Source organism: Ornithorhynchus anatinus, chromosome 19 (genome assembly GCF_004115215.2).
Source record: "Ornithorhynchus anatinus isolate Pmale09 chromosome 19, mOrnAna1.pri.v4, whole genome shotgun sequence".
Taxonomy (NCBI): Eukaryota; Metazoa; Chordata; class Mammalia; order Monotremata; family Ornithorhynchidae; genus Ornithorhynchus; species Ornithorhynchus anatinus.
This window is the reverse complement of record NC_041746.1, coordinates 1818374-1843055: the sequence shown is the minus strand read 5'-3', so window position 1 is coordinate 1843055 and position 24682 is coordinate 1818374. Positions and strand designations below refer to the sequence as shown.

Below are 24682 nucleotides of genomic sequence, written 5' to 3'. Positions count from 1 at the left end.
GCACGGTAACGATGACCGTGGTATTTGTCAGGTGATTAACAAATAGCGTAAATTTAAAAAATACCCCGTGGGGCATCACAGATTAACCAGGAACAGAACGAACAACGGAGGACAAACGAGGCCGCGCTGTCGGAAGGGAGCATCACGTGCCCTCCTCCCGCCACGGTGACGCAGCCCGCGTCCCCGTGGCCGCCCCGGCCGGGTCCGGCTCACCTTGGAATTGGACGTGGACTCCAGGAAGCAAAGCCGGTTCCCAAAGCCCTCCGCCGCCAGGCATAGCTTCTGCTGCTCCTTGTGGATGGTGGTCGTGCACTGGAGAACCACCTCATCATCCTGTCGGGAAGGAGAGGCAAGAGGTTAGTGCGGCTGCCACGGCGAACGTCGACTCCCATTCGTTCATTCAATCGCATTTACTTAGCACATATACCGTGTGCAGGGCACCGGACTAAGCACTTGGAAAGTACAATTCGGCAACAGAGAGAGACGATCCTTACCCAACAACGGGCTCACAGTCTAGAAGGGGGGAGACAGATGACAATACATCTGTCATGTATGTACAGGCATCAGTAGCATCAAAATTAATAGAATGGTAGACATGTACACATCATGAATAAAATAAATAGGATAATAAATATGTACAAATATCCACAAGTGCTCTGGGGAGGGAAAGGGGGTAGAGCAGAGGGAGGGAGTCGGGGTGATGGGGAGGGGAGGAGGAGCAGGGGGGAAGGGGGGCTCCATCTGGGAAGGCCTCCTGGAGGAGGTGGGGTCTCAGTAGGGTTTTGAAAAAGGGGGGACGAGAACTAGTTTGGCGGATGTGAGGAGGGAGGGAATTCCAGGCCAGAGGTAGGACGGGGGCCAGGGGTCGACGGCGGAACAGGCGAGAACGAGGCCCAGTGAGGAGGTGAGCGGCGGAGGAGCGGAGTGTGCCGGCCGGGATGGAGATGGAGAGAAGGGAGGTAGGAGGGGGTAAGGGGATGGAGAGCTTTGAATCCAATAGTGAGGAGTTTTTGCTTCATGAGACGGTTGTTAGCAACCACTGGAGATTTTTGAGGAGGGGGGGTGACACGCCCAGAGCGTTTCTGTAGAAAGATAATCCCATGAGGCCCAACGGCGAGGCGGGCCTACCGGGTTACCCTGACGGGACCTAGAAACTTCCAGTCAGAGCCGGAGAGACCCAAGATGGCAGCTCTCGGTACTTGGAAGCCTGCCCTTTCAGGTCCTCCCTAAGGCCACCCTAAAATCCCGGCCCGCTTTGAGCCCCCGCGCTCACGAAGGAGAGTCGAAGGGCGGAGACAAGCCGGAAACCAAACGCGGCTGAGCTCAAGCTAAGGGCAAAATGGTGGCGGTCAACAGCCCGCTCCCTGCCCGGGGCAGCTTCTCCTTCAGAATCAGTCGATCCACCAACCAACCGGTGGTTGTGAGTGAGCACTTACTGAGCACTGCGCTGAGCGATTGGGAGAGTAAGATAGAAGACACAATCCCCGCCCTGGAGGAGCTTACCAACTAAAAGGGGAGCCAGACGTAAAATAATTTACAGGTAAGAGGAATAATACGGACTGCAGACAGAAAGCTAGAGTGTAAGCTCGCTGTGGGCAGTGAACGTTATCTACCAACTCTGTGATATGGGACTCTCCCAAGTGCTTAGTACGGTGCTCTACGCCCCGTAAGCACTCGATGAATACCACCGATTGATAATAATAATGTTGGTATTTGTTAAGCGCTTACTATGTGCCGAGCACTGTTCTAAGCGCTGGGGTAGTCACAGGGGAATCAGGTTGTCCCCCGTGGGGCTCACAGTCTTAATCCCCATTTTACAGATTGATGGATTTGTGGACGCACACTTTACTCATTCTATATGCTCTAGAATATCATCATTTCTGCATTTATTAAGCACGTATTTTAGTGGACAAATGATTGGCCTAATTGCAGAAGTTGGCATGTTGCAGCCAACTGATTTTTCCCTTAGGAGAAAGACATGTTGTCACGTTACTTACATATATATACACACGGTATCTCAACACCCCTGTGGGCATATCCTCTCTTGAAAAGCTATTCCGGGTCAAACATCTCAAGAGAAGCAGCGTGGCCTAGTGGATAGAGCCCAGATTTAGGAGGCAGAAGGGCCTGGGTTCTAATCCCAGCTCTGCCGCTTGTCCGCCGTGTGACCTCGGGCAATTCACTTCACTTCTCCGGGCTGCGGTTCCCTCGTCAAATGGGGATTAAGACTGTGAGCCCCAGGTGGGACCCGGACTGCGTCCAACCCGCTTAGCTGGTACCTACGCCAGCGCTTAGTTCCGTTCCTGGCACATGGTAAGCTCTTAATAAATGCCATTTTGAAAAAAAAAACCCTCCAAGAAGCCAGCTGCAGTGAGCAGCAGCGGCAGAGCGACGCTGACTGAGACGCAGTGCACATTCTGAAGGATGAAGGAGAACAGGTTCCCTTCTGTGTTTTTCTGCAGCATATTTTCAGCCACGAACCCATCCCCCGCACGGGACGCGCTATTATTCATTGCCATTTTCTTCCGTCTCTGCGGGCGGAGTCTCTCCGGCCATACATTTGCCCCCCTGATGGCTTCTGCTGGGACTCAGAGCCCGGCGATCCATTAGAGGTGAGCATTTTCTCCGCATTTTTCAGAGAAACAACGCAACGTCGGCTGGCGGTTTCGGAGTTGCTGGCTCCGGCTCTTGGCAAACCTCTTGAAATTTGTACTTGCTAATTATGACATAAGTGCCATCCCTCAACTCAAATACAGACTTGCCTCCAATCTGCCTCTGCCCACAGCCCACGTGTCCTCCCGAGCGCGCGGTCATCTGTGGCGTCTTTTGTCCCCAGCCAAAACCGAAGGGGATAGCGGGAAGGCTACACCCAGCCGACACCGCCAGGAAGCGTGGCCTGATTGGATCCTCCCCAGGAACTGGTCTGGGGACAAAGCGACCGGGGCCGGCAGCTCCTATTTCCCCCCAAGGGGACGAGTCCGTCGGTCGGTCAGTCGTATTCATTGAGCGCTTACTGGGTGCAGAACACTGTACTGAGCGCTTGGGAGAGGTCAACACAACAACAACCAGAGACATTCGCTGCCCGCAACGAGCTCACGGTCTAGGGGGATGAGAAGATGGATCAAAGCAAGTTGTTGGCAGGAGGCCACTGGGAAGTCAAAGCACCAAACTGAGACGGAGACAGGAAATGGGCTGAAAAATACCCAAACGTGAAAATACCCAAATGCAACCTTCCGCCCAGGGGCGGGAGGAGGTCCAAACCGACTCACGGGGCTCGGGGATGATCTACCCGTGTGGATGGACAGAGCACCATGAACACACACAACACACAAAAGGCACCCCGGAAGTCACGTGGCTTCAGACCCATCCGTCATGGAACGTGTGGGGCCGGCAGGAGTGAGGGGTGGCAACAGGAGAGAGATCGATCAATCGTATGTATTATTAATGACAATGATGGTGATATTAATGGTATCCGTTAAATGCTTACTACGTGCCAAGCCCTGCTCTAAGCGCTGGGATAGATACCGGCTAATCAGGTCGGACACAGTCCCCGTCCCACATGTTGGACTGTGTTCAACTCGATTTGCCTGTAACCACCCCAGCATTTAGAACAGAACCTGGCACACAGTAAGCGTTTAACAAGTTCCACAATTATTACTGTTAATTATTATAAGAGTTCAAACCACTTTCCCTCTTTTCACGCTCCAGATTTTCCTTCAGTTTCCCAGAATGGCTCTCCGGTCTCTACGGCGAAGCCTTCCCCCATTTCTCGGCCCTTCGCTCCACTTCAGCAAAACGTGGTCACGGTGGGAAGGCGGCCTCGTGTACCACGTGCTCCCTCCCCTCTGGATTCGTGGGTCACGACGGCTCACCGGGATGGGCGGCCGGTGCGGAAGGAAACGTCTCTCGGGGCCTGGAGGAACTGTCTCTCTGGGCCTAAAGGAACCATTTCTGTGGGCCTGAAGGAACCAATTCTCCGGGCCTGATGGAAATATCTCTCTGGGTCTAACGGAACCACCTCCCTGGCCCTGAAGAAAAAGTCAATCTGGCCCTGAAGAAAACGTGTCTCTGGCCCTAAACGAAACGTCTCTCTGGCCCTGAAGGGATCATCTCTAGGGTCCCTAGGAATCATCTCTCCGGTCCTAAGGAAACGTCTCTCCGGCCCTCGGCTCCGAGCGAACGTGGCAGTGAGAAAGTCTCCTGGGGAAACGGGACAGGCCAAGAGTCCCGAGCGCTCAGCGAGAGCTTCGAGGCTTTGAAATCTGAGTGGGCTCAAGGCTCCATAATGGCTCCGCTCCCCTCAGGATCCTTTCTCCCTCCCCCATTAGGCATTGCTCACGGCAGGGCCCTCGAAGCCACAAAGAAAGGGAGTGTGGGGGCAGAGTGGGAACAGTCAGTGTTCCCTCACTATTAAAAAACCGTGTAATTTAAGGCTTGATATCACGAAGTCATGACAGGGGACGGGTAATTTCCTTGGCAAAAGCGCCGAACGGGTTTCGAAGCCACGGTTCCATTACGGAAGGGCGGGGGTAGGAGCTAAGCCAGCACCTTTCCCAGGGGTTCTTTGGGGCCGGACCCTCAGGTCGACCTGTTCGCTCTTTTTCCCCTACAAAATCTGGTGGGAAAGCAGAGGGAGACGGCGGGGGCAGAACCGTAGAAGGTTTTCGAGTGAATCTCTAATCTCCGCACTCCTATAATTGCTACTGCGGCACTTCTCATCTCGTGCGCTCACATCCACCGGTATCATCTCTCTCCACACCAAGTACGCATCGCCTTTCCCTCCTTCCTCCTAGCTGTAAATTATTTTAGGACCTGACTTCCCGCGAGACGGTAAACTCTTTGAGGGCAGGGATCGTGTCTTCTAATTCTCCGCTATTCTCCCAAGTGCTTAGTGCACTGCTTTGAACACGGTAGGTGCTCAAGAATTGACTGATTAAAGCTGAAATTCATTCGGAGATCGGGTTCCGGGAATCGAGCGTACGATCCAACCCTCTGCCTCCGAGCGGGTGAATAACGAAAGCTTCCAAGTCAGAAGGTGGTCTACTTCGCACTTCACCGTTTCCATGCCCGGAGGCTTGCCACAGCATCCCTTCGCAGCTCGGTCCAGCGTTCGATCACCTCGTCTGTCAGAAAGTTCTTCCTTCTGTCTAGCCACAGCCTCGCCTGCTTCAATCGGCCCTTTTGTTTGGATCTCAGGGGAGGTGGAGAGCAACTGATCTCATTCAATCGTTCATTCAATTCATTCAGTCATATTTATCGAACACTTACCGCGTGCAACACTGTACTAAGCGCTTGGGAATGGACAATTTGGCAATAAAGAGATCAGAAGCCAGCCCCGTGAACAAACAGCCCTCCGCAGACTTGAAATCAATGGTCTCCTCAGTCTTCTCTTCTCCAAGTAAAACAAACCCCAGTCCCTTCACCTCTCCTCCTATTTTCAGTTATCCATTAACCCTCCAATCAATCGATTGTATTTCTTGAAAGTTTACTGAGTTCGGGGCACCGTACTAAGCGCTCGAGAGAGTACAGCGCAACGATATAACGGACCCTTTGCCCGCCCACGGTGAGCTTACAGTCTGGAGTTTCTTCGGTTATTTATTCTATTTCATCCTGACATTAGTACCGGCTCCTATTGATCCCCTCATTCTTCTTCCTGCTCCTTCTACTCCTGTTACGGGTACGTCATTTCAGCCTGCCTCTTTTCCCACTAGATGGTAAGCTCCCTGAGGGCAAGGCCCGTGTCCTCTGCTCCTATGTTACTCTCCTAGAGGTTCGGCACAGTGCTCTGGTAGGCGCTCAGTTCATCCCGCTGATGGACTGAATCCAACTCCTGCTGTACAAGGCATTCTTTGATCCCCTAGAACAGGGTTTGGCACGTAGCAAGTGCTTAATAAATACCATAATTATTCATTATTGTTATTCCTACGACTCTACTAAGGAATCCAAATGAAGACCCTCTCCCACCCGCCTTCTCACCCCTGCTCTACTTTGTATTCAAGAGCGGGCCTTACGCGTCAAAGACACCACGCTCTGGCCGCCCTCAGTGTTTCCTTCAGCCCGGCAGGACGGCGGAGAGCCCGTGACCTTTGGCAGATTCATTAGCTACCGAAGCGAACGGTGATTTATCCTCGATCACGGCAGTGAACCTGTCACAAGCCCGTTGACGGCTGAGCGGGATTCGCTTTCTAGGCAACAGTCAGGGCTACTACAGTCTTATCGGCTCTGGAGCGGACTGAATTTATCACCCCCTTGGAAGGGACGCATCGCCCACGGTAGCCACCAAATGGGGCCTGGGGCCCTCGAGAACCGAGATCCTCCCCCGAGAAGGAAAACCAGGCTTTACGTCCCCCCGTCTCGGCCTGTCTCCACCTCCTGAAACGCGTCGCTCCTACTCTCGTAATTCATCCGTAACTGTTTCACTGCTATTAATGCCTGTCCCCCCCTCTAGACTCGAAGCTCGGTGTGGCCGGGGAACATATCTTCCGACTCTGCTACGCTGTACTCTCCCAAGCGCTCGGCACAGTGCTCTGCACACGGTAATAGACTGATTTTCACCAAAAATCCTGGGGGAGCACCTGATCCCAAATTAGCTGGGGTCACAGTTTCCTCATCTGGAAAACGGGGATGGAGACTGTGAGTCCCATGTGGGACAGGGACTGTGACTAAGCTAATCTGATCGTATCTACCTCAGTGCTTAGTGCAGTGCCCGTTATAGTAGGCACTTACCAAATACCACAAGTATTATTATTATTGTTGTTGTTGTTACCTGTCTCAGATCGGTCCTGGTACCAGTCTGCCCCGGGAATCTAGGTTAAAAATCCCTCACAGCCCCTGCAGTGCTAAGTAAGGCAACCCCACCCGAATATCAATTTGCCAGGCTGCTGCTTTCATCAGACTCCAACTGGAACACTGCCTGCAGGCCTAGAAAATGTCCCCTTTCCTCCAAAGGAGGAACAGCAGTCACCTGGGATGGCCGATCTGAGACGCGGATGCTTTTCGACGGGAACCGTGTTTGGCACGCGAAGCTGGGAGACATGGGTTAGAGGAACGGTGCAATCCTGGACAGAAATCCTCGACAGACTACCGGTAGCAAGGAGGGAGAGACAGACAGAGGTGGAGAGAGAGGGAAGGAGAGAGATGGAGGGAGACAGGGAGAGAGGTTCTTCCGATCAAATCAGAGCAACAGCCTGGGCACCAGAGGATCTGGGTTCTAATCCCAGCTCCGCCACTGGTCTGCGTGTGTGATCTTGAGCAAGTCACTTCACTTCTCTGGGCCTCAGTTACCTCATCTGGGGAAAATGGGGATGAAGACTGAGCCTCGAGTGGGACGGGGACCGTGTCCTACCTGATCATCTCGTATCTACCCCAGTGCTTAGTTCAGTGCCTGGCACGTAGTAAGCGCTTTACAAGTACTATTAAACTACTAACAACAATACCTGTGGCATTTGTTGAGTGCTTACTACGTGCCAAGCACTGGAGTAGATACGAGATAATCAGGTCCCACAAGGGGCTCAACAGTAGGAGGGAAAACAAGTACTGAATCCCCATCGTGCAGATGAGGGAACCGAGGCGCAGCAAAGTTTAAGTGACCTGCCCAAGGTCGCACAGCAGATAAGGGGTGGAGTCGGGATTCCTCTGACTCCCAGGCCCAGGTTCTTTCCACTAGGCCACGCTGCGTCTCTACAGTGTGGGAATGCGGCTTTCTCCCTCCTCCCTCCTCCCCCAAATTCCAGGTCTAATTCCCCATTCGGGGCGGTGAAATACTAGAGGGCCGATACCCGTCCTCGGTCAAAAACCTCGCCGAGCCGAGAAGGAGCAAGAACCGAGGAAGACGAGGCCCGCACCGGACGCCTTGATGGATCCTGATCATTTTCATCCAAGTGCCAGGAATTAGCGATAAAAACAATGCATGACAAACCTACAGGCGATTCAAAAGTTCCGCCGTAAGGACGTGGCTCAACGAAGCAAGCCCCAGTTCAATCACTCGCCTTCATCCTCTCATTAATAAATGCCATCGGGAAGATTCCCTCCCTGGGAAAATCCCTGACCCAAGGCAAGTGGAGTTAAAAAAAAAAAATCAATCCGTCTCTCCTACTTCCACAGAGTCATCCTGGTTTCTTTCTGCTGAGCAAAAGTGCTCTATTATCCTGCTATTCGTTAAGCACTTAATACGTGCCGAGCACTGCTCTAAGCGCCGGGGTAGATCCAGGTCAATCAGACTGGACAGAGTCCTTGCCCCACTTGGGACTCACGGCCTAGGTAGGAGGGAGAACGGGTAATTAATCCCCATTTTACGAGGAAACTGAGGCACAGAGCAGTAAAGTGACTTGCCTAAGGTCACAAGGCTCCTCGGTGGGGCGCTGTCTCCTTTTCCTTCGTTCTTCCTGCTCTGAATTATTTTAGTGTCTGTCTTCCCGGCTGGAATGGAAGCTCCTTGAGGATAAGGATCATGGCTACTTATTCGTGTTTAAAGGGAGTATAAAGAGAAATCAATCTAGGAAAACGGGCACTGAATAAGAAATCACAGGTCGGTCAAGCGGTAAAAGCACAGGGCTGGGAGTGCTAATCAATCAACTGTAGGTACTGAGCGCTTACTGTGTGCAGAGCCCTGTGCCGAGCGCTTGGGAGAATTCGACAAAGTGGTTAGACATACCTCCTGCCCCCAGGAAGCTTATAGTTTCTAGTCCGTGCCCCCGGGCAAGTCATTTAACCCGCGTCTCTTATACTGTTGTCTTATACTCTCCCAAGCGCTTAGTACGGTGCTCTGCACACAGTCAGCGCTCAAGAAATACCATGGATTGATTCCCCGACCTGTGCTTCCTCCTCTACAAAACCGGAATGATAATGATGATGATGATGGTATGTGTTGAGCACTTACTGTGTGCCAAGCACTGTTCGAAGCACTGGGATAGATACGAGCTGCTCAGGTTGACCTTCGTGGAGCTCACGGTCTTAATCCCCGTTTTATAGACGAGGTAACTGAGGCACAGAAAAGTTAAGTGACTTGTCCAAAGTCACTCAGCCGATAAGCGCCGGGATTGGAACCCACGACCTCTGACGCCCGAGCCCGGGCTCTTTCCACTAAGCAATGATACCTGTTCTCCCGCCCGCTTAGACACGAGCCCCTTGAGGGCCAGGGACCGATCTGATCGTTTTGTATCTTCCCCCGCGTCTGGAACGGTGCTTGGCACATAGCAAGCACATAAATACCACAGTTATTGGGATTATTACCACAGCGGGCAGAGCACCGACAAAGCGCTTGGGAGAGCACAGCAGAGTTAGAAGACAATTGCGGTCATCAAGGAGCACACAGTGCGCTGTGTGCGGAGCACTGTACTACGCACTTGGAAGAGCGCAATAAACCGGAAGACTCAATTCTTGTCCTCAAGGAGCTCACAGTCCCCCTCTGGGCAGGGCAGTCGGACAATCATTTTTATTGAACGGCGCTCTGCACATAGTAAGCGCTTAACAAAAACCGACATTATTATTATTATACTATTAGAGGGGGAGACAGATATTAATAGAAATAAATTTCAGGGCACTGAACTAAATGCTTGGGAAGGCACGACAGAAGGCGGTTCTTGCCCACAAGAATAATAACGGCATTTGTTAAGCGCTTACTGTGTGCCAAGCATTAAGGTCTAGTTCAGGGTTGGGGGGAATCGCAGAACAATCTTTCCATCGCTCCTCTCATCCATCAGTCCTTCTAGGGCATCTATTGAGCACTTGCAAGGTGCAGAGCACTGTGATAAGTGGTTGGGCGCGTACAATCTAACAGGGTGGGCCGGCCCACCCCCTGCCCGCCACGAGCTCACATCCATTTTTAACATCGTGGCTTAAGGAATTTTTGTCCGGCCGAAACGCTGACGGGGGCGGCTGGTTCGGGAGGCGGAGCGCGGCCCGCATGGGTGAATCCGCTCGTGGCGTCTCTCCTCTCCCTTCTCAGACTGCATCCTCCCCTCAGAATTAAAAAAACAAAAACAAAAAGACCAAGAAGCCACACTCAGATGGATCTTATTGATGTTCGGGCAGCCCTACCACCCTGCTGTTGGCAGCAGATAACCTCTTCAAAGCCCGTTCCCTTTCCCTCTGAAGTTATAATGGGTTCCTCGCATAAGCCTCAGAGTGTTTATTTATTAGTTATCGATTTATTTATCTAGTGGTGTTTATTTTTTAGAGCCACGCTCGAGTTCTTTAAACTGCACTAGATTTCTCAACGGGGGGCTGTCTTGCTTTTCCCCGGTCAGGGCCCTGACGTCCGGAATAACGACGGTATTTGTCAAGCGCCTCCTACGTGTCGAACCCCGCTCTAAGCCCGGGGATAGATACAAGCTGATCGGATTGGACACGGTCCCCGTCCCACCCGGGGCGCACATTTTTAATCCCCGTTGCACAGACGTGGGAACTGAGGCCCAAGATGACCCAGCAGACAAGCGGCGGGGCGGGGATTAGAACCCAGGACCTACTGACTGCCGGGCCCCGGGCTCTACCCACTCTCTACGTCCCCAGAATCTCGTCGTCCTGACACCCGCTGAGACGTCTTTCCCCCGTGACTAATTCTCAGCCTATCGGTCTTAGAACCGACCGCTCCTAAATAACGGCGATAATCGCGTCGGTATTTGTTAAGCGCTTATTATGTGCCGAGCACTGTTGTAAGCGCTGGGGGAGATACGAGGTCATCAGGTTGTCCCACGTGGGGCTCACGGTCTTCATCCCCCTTTTACAGATGAGGGAACTGAGGCCCAAAGAGGTTAAATGACCGGCCCCGAGTCACCCAGCTGGCAAGTAGAAGCAGCGTGGCTCAGCGGAAAGAGCCCGGGCTCGGGAGTCAGAGGTCACGGGTTCGAATCCTCCCTCCACCACTTGTCAGCTGTGTGACTGTGGGCAAGTCACTTCACTCCTCTGTGCCTCAGTTCCCTCATCTGCAAAATGGGGATTAACTGTGAGCCTCACGTGGGACGACCCGATGTCCCCGCATCTACCCCGGCGCTTAGAACAGCGCTCTGCTCATAGAAAGCGCTTAACAAAATACCAACACTAAGTAGCAGAGCCGGGATTAGAACCCATCACCTCTGATTCCCAAGCCCAGGCTCTTGCCACTGAGCCACGCCGTTTCTCACGGTGAGATCTGTCCGGGCGCTCACCGCAGTCCCAAAACCGGGGCGGATACAATCGCGCCAGATACGGTCCCCGTCCCGCGTAAGGAAGAGAGGAAACGGGTATTGGATCCCCATTTACAGACGGGTGAACCGAGGCCCAGAGGAGGTAAGCGACTCGCCCAAGGTCACACGGCAGGCAAGTGTTGGATCCGGGATTAGAACTCAGGTCTCCTGACTGCCGGGCCCACGCTCTTTCCACCAGGCCCCGCTGCTCCTTCTAGCTAAAATTATCTATCCTCCCACCGGCAGCTGCTGCTATGGAATGGAGCCTTGAGAGGGAGGAGGAGGAGGAGGCAGTTGCAGACCTTGAAGAAGGAGAATCGTCATAAAAATAATCCCGATCTCCACGAGATATATTATTTATTACCCTATTTATTTTGTTATTGAGGGGAATATCTCCTTGATTCTATTTATCTCGATGACGTTGTCTTGTTTTGTTCTGTTTCGCTTGGCCGTCCGTCTCTCCCCCGGTTCGACCGTGAGCCCGTCGTTGGGCGGGGATCGTCTCTATCTGTTGCCGAAATGTACATTCCCGGCGCTTAGCACAGCGCTCTGCACATAGTAAGCGCTCAATAAATCCTACTGAATGAACGAAATGACTAGTTCTCATTAAGCAATTACTAAGCGATCGACGTGGGGGTTGATCATTTGATCGGACGCAATACGACACAGTCCCTGTTTTCCCCTCTACCGCGAGATCGATACTGCTGAGTGACTGATTTCCAGTGTCCTTGAAAAGCGGCGTGGCCTAGTGGAAAGAGCACAGACTTGGGAGTCGGGGGGGGGGTCTGGGTTCGAAAGCCAGCACCACCACTTGCCCGTCGTACGGCCTCGGGCAAGTCACTTCACTTGCCTGTACCTGAGTTTCTTCATCCGTAAAAAGGGTCATAAACCCCTGTCTTATTTCCCCCTTGGACTGTGGGCCTTTGGAGTCGGGGGATACGGGTTCGGATCCCAACACCACCCCCTGCTCGTCGTATGCCCTCGGGCAAGTCACTTAACCTGTCTGTACCTGAGTCTTTTAATCTGTAAAATGGGTAATAAACCCCTGTTCTACCACCCCCTTGGACCACGAGCCCACGTGGGACAGAAACTGAGGTCGACCCGATGATCTTGGGCCCGCCTCAGTGCTTGGCATATCGGTAAGCCCTTGGCAAATACCGCGATTATCATTATTAATATTATTATTCTTTCCGCTAGGCCACGCTAACCCAAGGCAGAAGTCAAGTTGCTCAGCGTGTTGTTTTTTTATAAAGCGCAAGCAGAGGACACACACCACTGAATCAGCGCCATAAGAAAGAAAATCGGACTACAGACCACTTCATAAAGAACACGAAATGCCAATAAACTCAGCAGCTTCTTAATCTCTAGCACGTAATCCAAATCTTCCCAAAGCCATAAAGATATCGCGTGCCCGGGAATCAGATGGGGCGGGGCGGGGGATCGGGTCCCGGATCGTCACGGAGAGGCAACGTGGCCTAGCGGATAGAGTCCAGGCTGGGAATGAAACGGACCTGGGTCCTAATGTTCGTTCCGCCGCTTGCCTGCCGTGTGACCCTGGGCAAGTCACTTCACTCCTCCGGGCCTCAGTTCCCTCCTCTGTCAAATGGGGATGAAGACTGTGAGCCCCAAGGGGGACGGGGACTGTGTCCAACCGGATTAGCTTGCATCTACTCTGGCTCAGTGCAGTGCCTGACACAAAGTAAGCGCTTAACAAATACCAGTTTTTAAAAAGGTCATTTTGAGGGGGAATACTATTTATTGAGCGCTTGACAACCCCCCCCCCCACCCCCCCGCACCCTAAGGCTGCCCACCCCCGGCAGGACCGCTCATAATAATCATTGTCATCATGGCACTTAAGAGCTTACTAAGCGCCAAGCACTAGTCTAAGCGCTGGGGTGGTTACAAGTTAATCAGGTTGGACCCAGTCCCTGTCCCACCTGGGGTTCACCGCCTTAATCCCCATTTTACAGAGGAGGGAACTGAGGCACAGAGAAGCGAAGTGACTTGTCCCAGGTCACGCAGCAGACAGGTGACGGAACCGGGATTAGAACCCAGGTCCTTCTGACTGCCAGGCCCGGGCTCTAACCACTAAACCGCCTACCCCCGTCACCCCCTCGCCCCACGCCCGGAGGCCGTCACCCCCAGCGGACCACCCCCCTCCCCGACGCCCCGCCAGCTCTCGCCCATAAAATAGCGCCGAACGGAGACATCCCCCAGGTCTGAACCACGGAAATTCACTCCAACCGGGAGCTCGTCCGGGCCCGGCCCACTGCCGTGAATCCCAAGCTCCCACTGGCAGGAATTAAATGGCCGGGGTAGATGAAGGAAATATTTAAAAGAAAATCAATTCTGGAAATAGATTAACGCGTTCGGCAAGCGAAAGGAAACTGGCGCTCAGACAACGCTAAAAAGGGGCCGATTCCCAGGGGAAGGAGATGGAGAAGACAAATCTTCTGACAGACGGGAACTATAAAAATGATTCAGGGCAAAAATAAAAATCGAAGCAGTCGAACCGGGCAGGAGAGCAGGCGGAGAAGGAGGGCGTGCCACGGACGACTAGGGGCTGGGGCCGCGGCTTCTCGGCGGCGACGGCGGTGGTTTGCTCCGAAATTCCGGCCACCGGACCGTCTAGAACCTTCTGTGGGCTCGTGAACCCTGGGGCCAGTTGGTCTGGACAATGGCCCTCGGCTGATTTTTCGCCCCGAATGGGCCACCAGCCATCGATTCGAGAGAAATCCAGTTTCTCTAGGGGTGAGAGGCAACGGGGCCTACGAGAAGAGCTTCAGCCCGAGAAGCGGCGTGGCTCAGTGGCAAGAGCCCGGGCTTGGGAGTCAGAAGGACCTGGGTTCCAAGCCCGGTTCCGCCGCTTGTCTCCTGTGTGACCTTGGGCAAGTCCCTTGACCCATCTGTGCCTCAGTTATCTGTAAAATGGGGATTAAGACTGTGAGCCCCACCTGGGACCACCTGAGTACCTTGGATCGAGCCCAGCGCTTAGAACAGTGCTCGGCACCGCTTGATAAATACCACTATTATTATCATGAAGGACCCCGCCTTGAGGGACCAGATGGGCTTCCCGGGAAACACCAAATTGCCGCCCAGAACAGTGTCGTTAGCCCGCAGCGGGGATGTCTGCGGTCGTTCTTCTCCCTGTTCATAGTTCAGTCGATCGGTGGTATTTATTGAGCACGTGCTGTGCGCACCGTACTAAACCCCCGGAAAAATACGACCCTCGACGCTTGGGAAGGTGCAATTCAATAGCGATGGTTGACGAGTTCCCCACCCACGGGGATTTTAGTGCCTTCGGGTTATATACGGCAAGCGGGACACATTTGCAAATCGGGACACCTTGGCCTTACTGAAATGGAAGGGGACTCTTCTCCCGTGCCTTATCAGGCCCCTCCCTCCCTTTGGAAGTTCGGCGCTTTTTTTTTTTTTACAGTATTTGCTAAGCGCTTACTCCGCGTCAGGCACCGTACTAAGCGCCGGGGTAGATGCGAGCTAAGCAGTTTGGACGCCAGCCCGTCCCACGGGGGGGGTCTCGGTCTTAATCCCCGTTTTACAGATGAGGGGACCGAGGCCCAGAGAGGAGTTAAGTGACTTACCCAACAGGCCAGCGGCGGAGCCGGGATTGGAACCCGGCTCCTTCTGACCCCGAGACCCCGTGCCCGACCCCCTAGGCCTCGCCGCCTCTCCAGCGCGACGCCTTCGAATGGGGCCGACCATAACCACCCGCAGTGTCGAGGTGCTCCTGAAATCTCGCCTGCCGGGGGCCTGCCCGGATTCAAGTCCATCATTTTGAGGCACGGCAATCCCCGATCGATCAAATCCCCACAGCCAGCTTCGCGGTTACGGTCACCGTGACCCCGCTTAGCCTTGGCGGAGCTATCGAGGTACCGTCCCCGTTGATTCCCCGACGCGCCATCCTCCCTCAGGCTCTCCCCCACCGCCTCTTTACTTCTCTCCCCGCTCCCGCTAACGGTAAACGACGAGTCCCCCCGTCTCGGCAGATAGGCCGTAGGCTCCTTAAGGCCGTAGGCTCGTCGGGGCCCGGGACCGTAGCTTCTCTCTTCCCCTCCCGAGGGCTCGGCGCAGCGCCCCGCACGCGGTCCGCCCCCGACACGTACCACGGACGGGTCCGGAAACACCGCGCCGACGCCGCCTCCCCCGACCGTTCGACGGGAGTGTGCTCGCGAGCTCCGGGGTCCGATTATCTCGGACCGACTTCCCTGCCTTCCGTCCGGAGTTCGCCCAAGGCCCGGCAGCCGTCATTTGCAGCGGCCGAGAAACCCTCCTACATCTTCCAGGAGTCCCCGAGAACCCTCCACCCGGCAGGCTCGGCCGCAGCGAGACCGGGCCGCGTCGGGGGCGTCCAAACCCGACCGGACACCCCCTCGAGCTGACGGCCGGGGACGAGGTTGGCCCAGGAGCCGGGAGAAGGGGCCGGATGGCTTCTCTTACGGCCAGGAGGGCCGGGCGGAGGACCGAAGTCCCACGGCGGCGGGCTGGACGGCTTTCCGGGCCACTGGGGAGCTGGGGGATTGGGAATCACGTGGGAAGAGGTGGGAGGGACCCCCGTGGATGACAGAGAGGAGCCGGGGCCCAGCGGGAAGGGCGCAGGCCGCTCTACGGCTGGAGGTGATGCTCACTGACCTGGAGAGGGGCAGGAAGTGCAGAGCCCAGGCACAGAAGCAGCGTGGCTCAGTGGAAAGAGCCCGGGCTTTGGAGTCAGGGCTCATGAGTTCGAATCCCGGCTCTGCCACTTGTCGGCTGCGTGACCGCGGTCGAGTCACTTCGCTTCTCTGTGCCTCGGTCCCCTCATCTGTAAAATGGGGACGAAGACCGTGAGCCCCACGTGGGACGACCCGATTCCCCTGTGTCTACCCCAGCGCTTAGAACAGTGCTCGGCACATAGTAAGCGCTTAACCAATACCAACATTAAAACCCTCCACGTGCAGCTGGGCCAAGCCCCAGAAGGAGCGTCTCTGCACCAGGTGACACGAGTTAAGGAGCCCCGACGCAGCGTCTGTCCACCAGGTGGCGCTGATTGAAGGGGGGCGCAGACGCAGCGTCTCTCCACCAGGTGGCGCTGATTGAAGGGGGGCGCAGGCGCAGCGTCTCCCCACCAGGTGGCGCTGATTGAAGGGGGGCGCAGATGCAGCGTCTCTCCACCAGGTGGCGCTGATCCGGTGGGGGGCCCCGCAGGTGCAGCGTCTCTCCACCAGGTGACGCCGATGCCAGCACCTCTCCACCAGGGGGCGCGGGCTCAGACTACTAAGACTGATGGTATTTGTTAAGCGCTTATTAATAATAATTAGAATAATAATAATAAAGGTATTTGTTAAGGGCTTACTATGTAATAATAATGTTGGTATTCGTTGGGCGCTTACTATGTGCAGAGCGCTGCTCTAAGCGCTGGGCGAGATACGGGTTGGCCCCCGTGAGGCTCCCGGTCTTCACCCCCATCTGACAGATGAGGTCACTGAGGCCCAGAGAAGTGAAGTGACTCGCCCACGGTCACCCAGCTGACGGGGGGGGGGGCGCGGAGCCGGGATCCGAACCCATGACCTCCGACCCCCAAGGCCGTGCTCTTTCCACTGAGCCACGCCGCTTCCCTAGGTGCCGAGCACTGTCCTAAGCGCCGGGGTAGATACAGGGCCATCAGATCGTCCCGCGTGGGGCTCACAGTTTTTAATCCCCATCTGCACAGATGAGGTAACTGAGGCACGGAGAAGTTAAGTGACTGGCCCGGGGTCACCCAGCAGAAAAGTGGAGGAGCCGGGATTAATTAATGTCGGTATTTGTTAAGCGCTTACTATGTGCCGAGCACTGTTCTAAGCGCTGGGGTAGACACAGGGGAATCAGGATGTCCCACGTGGGGCTCACAGTCTTCATCCCCATTTTACAGATGAGGTAACTGAGGCACAGAGAAGTTAAGTGACTTGCCCACAGTCACACAGCTGACAAGTGGCAGAGCTGGGATTCGAACTCATGACCTCTGACTCCAAAGCCCATGCTCTTTCCACTGAGCCACGCTGCTTCGTGGGATTAGAACCCACGATCTCCGACTCCCAAGCCCGGGCTCTTTCCGCCAAGCTGCGCTGACGTCCAGCACGCAATGTGCCAAGCACTGTTCTAAGCGCTGGGGTAGATGCGAGGCCGTCAGGTTTCCTCGCTTGGGGCTCGCAGTCTTCACCCCCATTTGACGGACGAGGGGGACTGAGGCGCAGAGATGTTGAGCGGCTGGCCCGGGGTCACCCAAGCGGCAGAGCCGGGATTAGAACCCAGGTCCTCGGACTCCCAGGCCCGGGCTCCAGCCATTAGGCCACGCTGCTTCTCGAGCTCGACGTTCCTGAACTTTCCGCTCGGTCCAGTTGAGTGTTTAACAGAGGTCTGATGAAAGTAAAGCGGTGCAATTACTGGGAGGCCCCAAAAAACCCTCCCCGCGTTAATAAACTCAGCAGATGCCATTGCAAAAATAGGCGACCCGCGGGATAAATGACTATTTACATCTTCCGAACGCACCGGATTTTTTCAGAGCTCACTTTAATACGCCGGGATGGCAGAAGCTTGCCATATTGACGCCGTCCTTCTGTGAGTCAATATAAAAGGATATTTATACTATAATAAACGATGCTTAAATTAAAGCGTTGGGAGCCCATCCCCGGCGGCGGTCGACAGCGGGAGCCTACGGTCGCGCGGACCGGGGCGGGCGTGCCCCCGCGCGCGCGGGCACGATCTCCCTCTCTCTCTCTCACCCCCTCCCGATCGTCGGAATGACTTCTCCGTCCCGTCGCACGTGGGGATGGGTTAGCGGGTCAGGAGCGATTAGCCCACGCCACGAAACCTGGCGCCAGAAAGCCCGTTTCAAAGCCCGTCTGAGCTTTAAAGCCCCCCGGCGGCTCGCCCCCTCCTACCTCGCCGCGCCGATTCCCGAGTCCGGCCCGGCCCGTCCTCTCCGCTCCGGACCCCGATCTCGTCTTTCCCGCCACCGACCCCTCGCCCGCCTCCTGCGTCCGGCCCGGCCCTCTCGCCCCGGCCTCCGAGCCTTATTAGAAGCACATCTCCTCCGAGAGGGCCGCCCCAGCTCGAACGTAATAATGACGACGACGGCATTCGAGCGCTTACCAGGTGCCAAGCGCCGCTCTAAAGGTGCGGGGAGACCAGGTCATCGGGTTGTCCCACCCGGGGGCTCCCGGTCTTCATCTCCATTTTGCAGAGGAGGGGACTGAGGCCCGGGGAAGTGAAGGGACCGGACCAAAGTCACCCAGCTGACAAGCGGCGGAGCCGGGATTAGAACCCACGACCGCTGACTCCGGCCACTGAGTCACGCCGCCTGGCTCTCCCTCCTGTGTCATCCTCACGTTTAAACCCGTACCCTTCGTCCCGCCTCCGTACGTCCGCGATTAATCTTAACGACCTTCTCCCCCTCTAACCCGTAACCTCGTTGCGGGCCGGGGACGTGACCGCCGATTCCGTTCTACTAAATTCACTCGATCGTCCGTATCGGGCGCTTCCTGCGTGCAGTACTCTCCCAAGCGCTCGGCACGGCGCTCTGCCCGGTACGGTGCTCTCGATTCTATTTATCGCGATGACGCTGCCTTGTTTTCGTCCGTCCGTCTCCCCCGATTAGACCGCGAGCCCCTCGCTGGGAGGGACGCGGTCTCCCTCTGTTGCCGAACCGTCCGTTCCAAGCGCTCGGTCCGGTGCTCTGCACATAGTAAGCGCTCAATAAATACCACCGGGCGAATGAATGAACGCACGCGGTCAGCGCCGGAGATCGATCGATTTACCGCCGGCCCCGGGGGAAGCAGCGCGGCTCAGTGGAAAGAGCCCGGGCTTCGGAGTCAGAGGTCACGGGTTCGACTCCCGGGCCCTGCCGCTCGTCAGCCGCGTGACCGCGGGCGAGTCGCTGCGCTTCTCTGGGCCTCGGTTCCCTCATCTGTAAAACGGGGACGGAGACCGGCGTTTAGAGCAGTGTCCGGCACACCGTGAGCGCTTCACGAATACCGACATCATTATTAACAACGGCGAAGCCGTTTCCGCCGTAAACTCTGGAGGTCTGCACCTCCAGAGGTGACGGTCGTGATTTCCGTGCACACGGGGGATCCACCTCCCAGAGAAGAGGATCCCTATGTACCTCCGGCTACGAAACCTTCCTTTCCAGTCGGCTCCTTATATAAATATTTACCGAAGAACCCTTAGCAACTTCAGGACCCTGTGATCGCCTCGGTCCGCTAGTCCCCGGAGGACACCTCGAGATTAACGCTACTCGTTCCGTAAACAAAGGGACGAAAATCCAGGGATTAAAGCGAGGTTTTCAGTCCCGTCCGTCCCCCCCCCCCCCGCCCCGGGGCGAGGATCGGGTGGTATCCAGATCCCGGGCACGGGAGCTCTACTCCAGCGCTTAGCACAGAGTAAGCCCACGACAAAAGCGAGACCTGACGGGGACGCGTACTGCGGTGGATATTAATGTTAAAGACCGTAATCTTTTTCTCGTGGTATCTGTCGAGCGCTGACTAGGTGCCGGGCTCCGTACTGAGCGCCGGGGTAGACGGGAGGAGCAGCGTGGCTCAGTGGAGAGAGCCCGGGCTTGGGAGTCGGGGGTCGGGGGTTGGAATCTCCGCCCCGCCACGCGTCAGCCGTGTGACCGTGGGCGGGTCCCTGCGCTTCTCTGGGCCTCGGTTCCCTCATCCGGAAAATGGGGATGAAGACCGTGAGCCTCACGTGGGACCACCCGATGACCCCGTGTCTACCCCGGCGCGTAGCACGGCGCTCGGCACGCAGTGAGCGCTTAACGGATACCAACATTAGTACCCGCTAATCGGGGTGGACGCGGTCCCCGTCCCCCGTGGGGCTCACGCTCTTCATCCCCATTTTACAGGTGAGGTAACCGAGGCACAGAGAAGCGAAGTGATTTTCCCCAGGTCGCCCAGCAGATAAATGGCGGAGGCAAGATCAGAACCCGGGTCCCCCTAACTCCCAGACCCCCGGCTCTCTCCGCTGAGCCACGCTGCTTCTCACGGCCCGGGGACGTGCTCTACCGACTAGGTCGTGTTGTGCGCCCCGAAGGGCTCGCACGGCGCTCCGCGCCGAGCGAGCGCGCAGGAGATAGCCACCATCGATTCATTAATGATCAGGTTTCAGATCGGTAGCGATAGGGACAGCACCGCTTAGGCAGCGTGGCGTGGCGGCGAGAGCCCGGGCTGGAGAGACCGAGGTCGTGGGTTCGAATCCCGGCTCCGCCGCTTCTCAGCTGTTCGACGTTGGGCAAGTCACTTCACCTCCCTGGGCCTCAGAGACCTCATCTGTCAAACGGGGATGAAAACCTTGAGCCCCACGGGGGACCACCTCATTGCCCTGTACCTCCCCGAGCGCTTCGAACCGTGCTTGGCACACGGTAAGCGCTTAACAAATACCGTCATCGTTATTTTTATTCATCAATAATGATGCTGCGGAGTAACGCTCAGTAGTGGGGAAAAATACAAGGTTGACGCTGGAATTATAACCTGATGACCATATCTTATTCAGCACGGCCCAGTGGATAGAGCACTGGCCTGGGAGTCAGAAGGACCCGGGTTCCGATCCCAGCTCCGCCACCCGTCTGCCGGGTGACCTCGGGTGATGATAACGTTGGTATCCGTTAGGCGCTTACTACGCGCTGGGGGAGGTACGGGGTCATCGGGTCGTCCCACGTGAGGCTCACGGTTAATCCCCATTTGACAGATGAGGGAACTGGGGCCCAGAGAAGTGAAGCGACCTGCCCACGGTCACACAGCTGACGAGTGGCGGCGCCGGGAGTCGAACCCATGACCTCTGGCTCCCAAGCCCTGGGCCTCAGTTATCTCAACCGTAAAACGGGGAGTAAGACCGTGAGCCCCACGGGGGACAGAGACCGCGCCTAGACGGGGACTCCTCTAGACTGCGAGCTCATCCTATAATAATAATAATAGTGATAGTCGTGCTATTTGTTAAGGGCGTTCTATGTGCCAGGCACCGTACTAAGCGCCGGGGCGACGACAAGCCAATCGGGTGGGACACGAGCCACTTGGGGCTCACGGTCTTCATCCCCATTTTACAGACGAGGGAACCGGGGCACAGAGAAGCGAAGTGACCCGCCCACGGTCACCCAGCTGACAAGTGGCAGAGCTGGGATTCGAACTCACGACCTCCGACTCCGAAGCCCGGGCTCTTTCCACTGAGCCACGCCACGCTTGCCCGGCAGCAGGGAATGAGGAGAGGCCGGGGGCGAGGGGGGCGACGACCCCCCTCGACGGCCCAACCTCCAGCCTCGCTCCTCCCGGGGCTCCGACGAGACCCGAGCTTCTCCCCCGAGGACCGGAGAGGCACGGCCTAGCGGGTAGAGCCCGGGTCCGGGAGTCGGAAGGACCCGGGTTCCGATGCCGGCTCCGCCGCTCGCCTGCTGGGTGACCTGGGGCGAGTCACTTCACGTCTCCGGCCCTCCGTTACCTCATCTGGAAAATGGGGATTGAGACCGTGAGCCCCCACGTGGGACGACCCGATCTGCCTGTATCCGCTCCGGTGCTTAGTGTAGCATCTGGCACGGAGTAAGCGCTTAATACCATCATCAGCATCATCATCATTATTATTATTAGCCAAGATGGCGGCCCCCCGGCCTTGCCGGATCCCACCTCCCCTAACTCCCCGCCCGTGACGACGCATTCGTGCATTCGACGGTCTTATATCGGGCGCTCGCTATGTGCAGAGCACTGGACTAGGCGCTTGGAATGGACGATCGGGCAACAGATAGAGACCGTCCCCGCCCAGTGATGATCGCCACGAAGGGGGCCGCCCGGGGCCCAAGTGGACGCGGCCCCCGAAAGGAAAGGGAGGGGGGTCCGCGCGGCCTAAAGGTCACCCGAAGTGGGCCCGGGCTTCGCCGCGGGGTTGGCGGGGACGGGGACGGGGGGACGGGGGGGGGGGAGGCGCGACCTTTGCTTTGATTTGTCACCTGAGACGAGAGAGGCCTCTGTTGTCCCGGCCCAGATCCAGGAAAGAAGGGATTTTTCTCTGGGCCTTCATAAATAATAGAAAAGGAGCCGATAGGAGGCCGTCTCCGGTAGCGCCTGAGCATGGGGGGGGCCTGCAGCTCGGGAAGGAGGGAAAATATAATAATAACGTTGGGATGCGTTAGGCGCCACGACGTGCCGAGCGCCGTTCTAAGCGCCGGGGGAGACGCAGGGTCACCGGGTCGTCCCACGTGAGGCTCGCGGTCTTCGTCCCCATTTTACGGATGAGGGAACCGAGGGACCGAGAAGTGAAGTGACCCGCCCGCGGTCACACGGCTGACGAGCGGCGGGGCCGGGATTAGAACCCGCGGCCTCCGACTCCCAGGTCCGTGCTCTTTCCGCGGAGCCACGCCGCTCCGAACACCAGTTTGGCCCCAGTCTTTAGGGTTTTATCCGGGGACTCTGAAACAGTTACCTTTACGGGGACAAAAAAACCCCTGCGAGCACAAATTGACCCGAACCCTGGCTTGAGCTGTACTCTCCCAAGCGCTTAGTACAGTGCTCTGCACACAGTGAGGGCTCAATCGCTACGACCGAATAAATAGGGTCGAATGAATACCCCTCTAGGCTGTAAACTCCCGGGGCCAGGGGATGTCTCTACCGCCTCCGTTACGTTGCATTCTCCCAGGCGCTCAGTACAGTGTTCTGCGCAAGGTGAGCGCTCGATAAAAGCGACTGACTGCCTGATGCTTCCCCATCGCACCGAAGAGCGAGCGGTGGCCATCTCGTAACCGATAACCCCCAGCCCCACGTTACTCTTGCACGTCTCCGCGATTCAACTGCGGTATCTGTTCGGTCCCTACCATGCGCCGGGCGCTGTGCTAAGCGCTGGGGTAGACGCAAGCCGATCCGGTGGGACCCAGTCCCTATCCCACAGGGGGCTCCTTTCCAGAGGAGGAAACTGAGGCCCGCAGAAGTGAAGCGACTCACCCGAGGTCACACGACAGGAGAGCGGCAGAGCCGGCATTAGAACCCAGGTCCTCGGACTCCCAGCCCCGTGCTCTTTCCGCTAGCACACGCCGCCCGCCTTTCCCTCTACGCTGTAAACTCCCTGTGGGCGGGGAACGTGTCGACCAACCCTGCCGCACCGCACTCTCCCAGACGTTTAGCGCAGTGCTCTGCACACAGTAAGTGCTCAGTGCGTGTGATTGACGGATTAACAGAGGAGAAGAGAAGCAGCGTGGCCTGGTGGCAGGAGCCCGGGCCTGGGAGTCCGAGGACGCGGGTTCTAATCCCGGCTCTGCCGACGGTCCGCCGGGTGACCCCGGGGCAGGTCACTTCGCCCCTCTGGGCCTCGGTTACCTCACCTGTAAAACGGGGACGAAGACGGCGAGCCCCACGTGGGACGACCCGATCGCCTCGTATCTACCCCGGCGCGTAGAACGGTGCTCGGCACATAGTAAGCACTTGACAAATACCATAATGATAATAAGCCACTGCATACCCTCAGGTAGCTACCCATACTTCCAAATCCACCCCCCCACCCCGCTCCTTTGCTCTTGGATACTTATTATACTCCCCCACGATCCATCGCTCTTGGATACTCGTTAAACGCCCCCACGGTCGACTGCTCTTGGATACTCCCGCCCACGCCCGATCCATCGCTCTTGGATACTCGTTATACGCCCCCACGGCCGACCGCGCTTGGATACCTAGGCCCACCCCCGGACCCACCGCTCTTCGATACTTATCGTGACCCCCGCGGTCCACTCGTTCGTCCGATCGTATGAGTGCCAGGGCCTAAAGAGCCAGAAAACCTAAGGTGACTCGCCCCCCCCCCCCCCCGGCCCGGATGTGGATCCGGGCGGCAGCCGGGGGTCCGCAGGGCGACCGGAGGCCAGGCTCGAGGGCCTCCCCGAAGCGGCCGCCTTCCGCAGCGACTCGTCCCTTCGATCTGGGCCCGCTCTCCGCGTCCTCTGACGCGGAGCAGTTAAGAACGGCAGCCGCCAAGAGCCACGAAGACGCATCGTACGTTTCCCGAACGGGAAGGATCCGTCTGCGTCGAAATAGAACAGAACCGCCGGGGAGGGGGAGAGGGACGCATCCCCAGAGACAGGCGAGAACGTGCCGAGAGCTAGAGAGACACGGAGGGACGGGGGGAGAGGCGGCAGCTCTTCGGCCGGCCGTTCCGCCGAACCTCAGTCTCCCGAGAATTCAACTAAAATCCCTCAGCATCTCCCCGGCGTCGTGCTCTCCACCAGCGGCTCGGCACGCCGCCCGCGCAGCCGTGAACGGGCGGAATGCGGCGGGGAACGGCCCAGGTTCGGCACCGCGGCGGGTCCCGGAGTCCCAACTCGGTTTTCTGACCTTCGGTTAGTGCTCCCCCTCCTCGGAGGAAATGAATTTTAGCATTCACAATCCGTTTATCCCGTGCCAGATCAGGCCCGGTCGCTCGCTCTCCGATCCGCGCCCAGTCGCACGTGGCGGCCGCGCCTCTGGGCGCCGGCGGAGGAACCCAACGGTTCCGAGGCTCCTTCCGGAAGCGGGGGGGGG

At 56.8% G+C, this 24682-nt stretch overlaps 1 protein-coding gene across 1 annotated transcript in view; it reads right to left on the bottom strand.

The window, feature by feature from the left end:
* The window catches only part of RYR2 (ryanodine receptor 2), a 232928-nt gene that overhangs the window by 190071 nt on the left and 18175 nt on the right, over positions 1 to 24682 (bottom strand). The window contains 1 exon segment of the mRNA XM_029047213.2: positions 214 to 333. Within this exon segment, the coding sequence (XP_028903046.1) occupies positions 214 to 333 (120 nt within the window).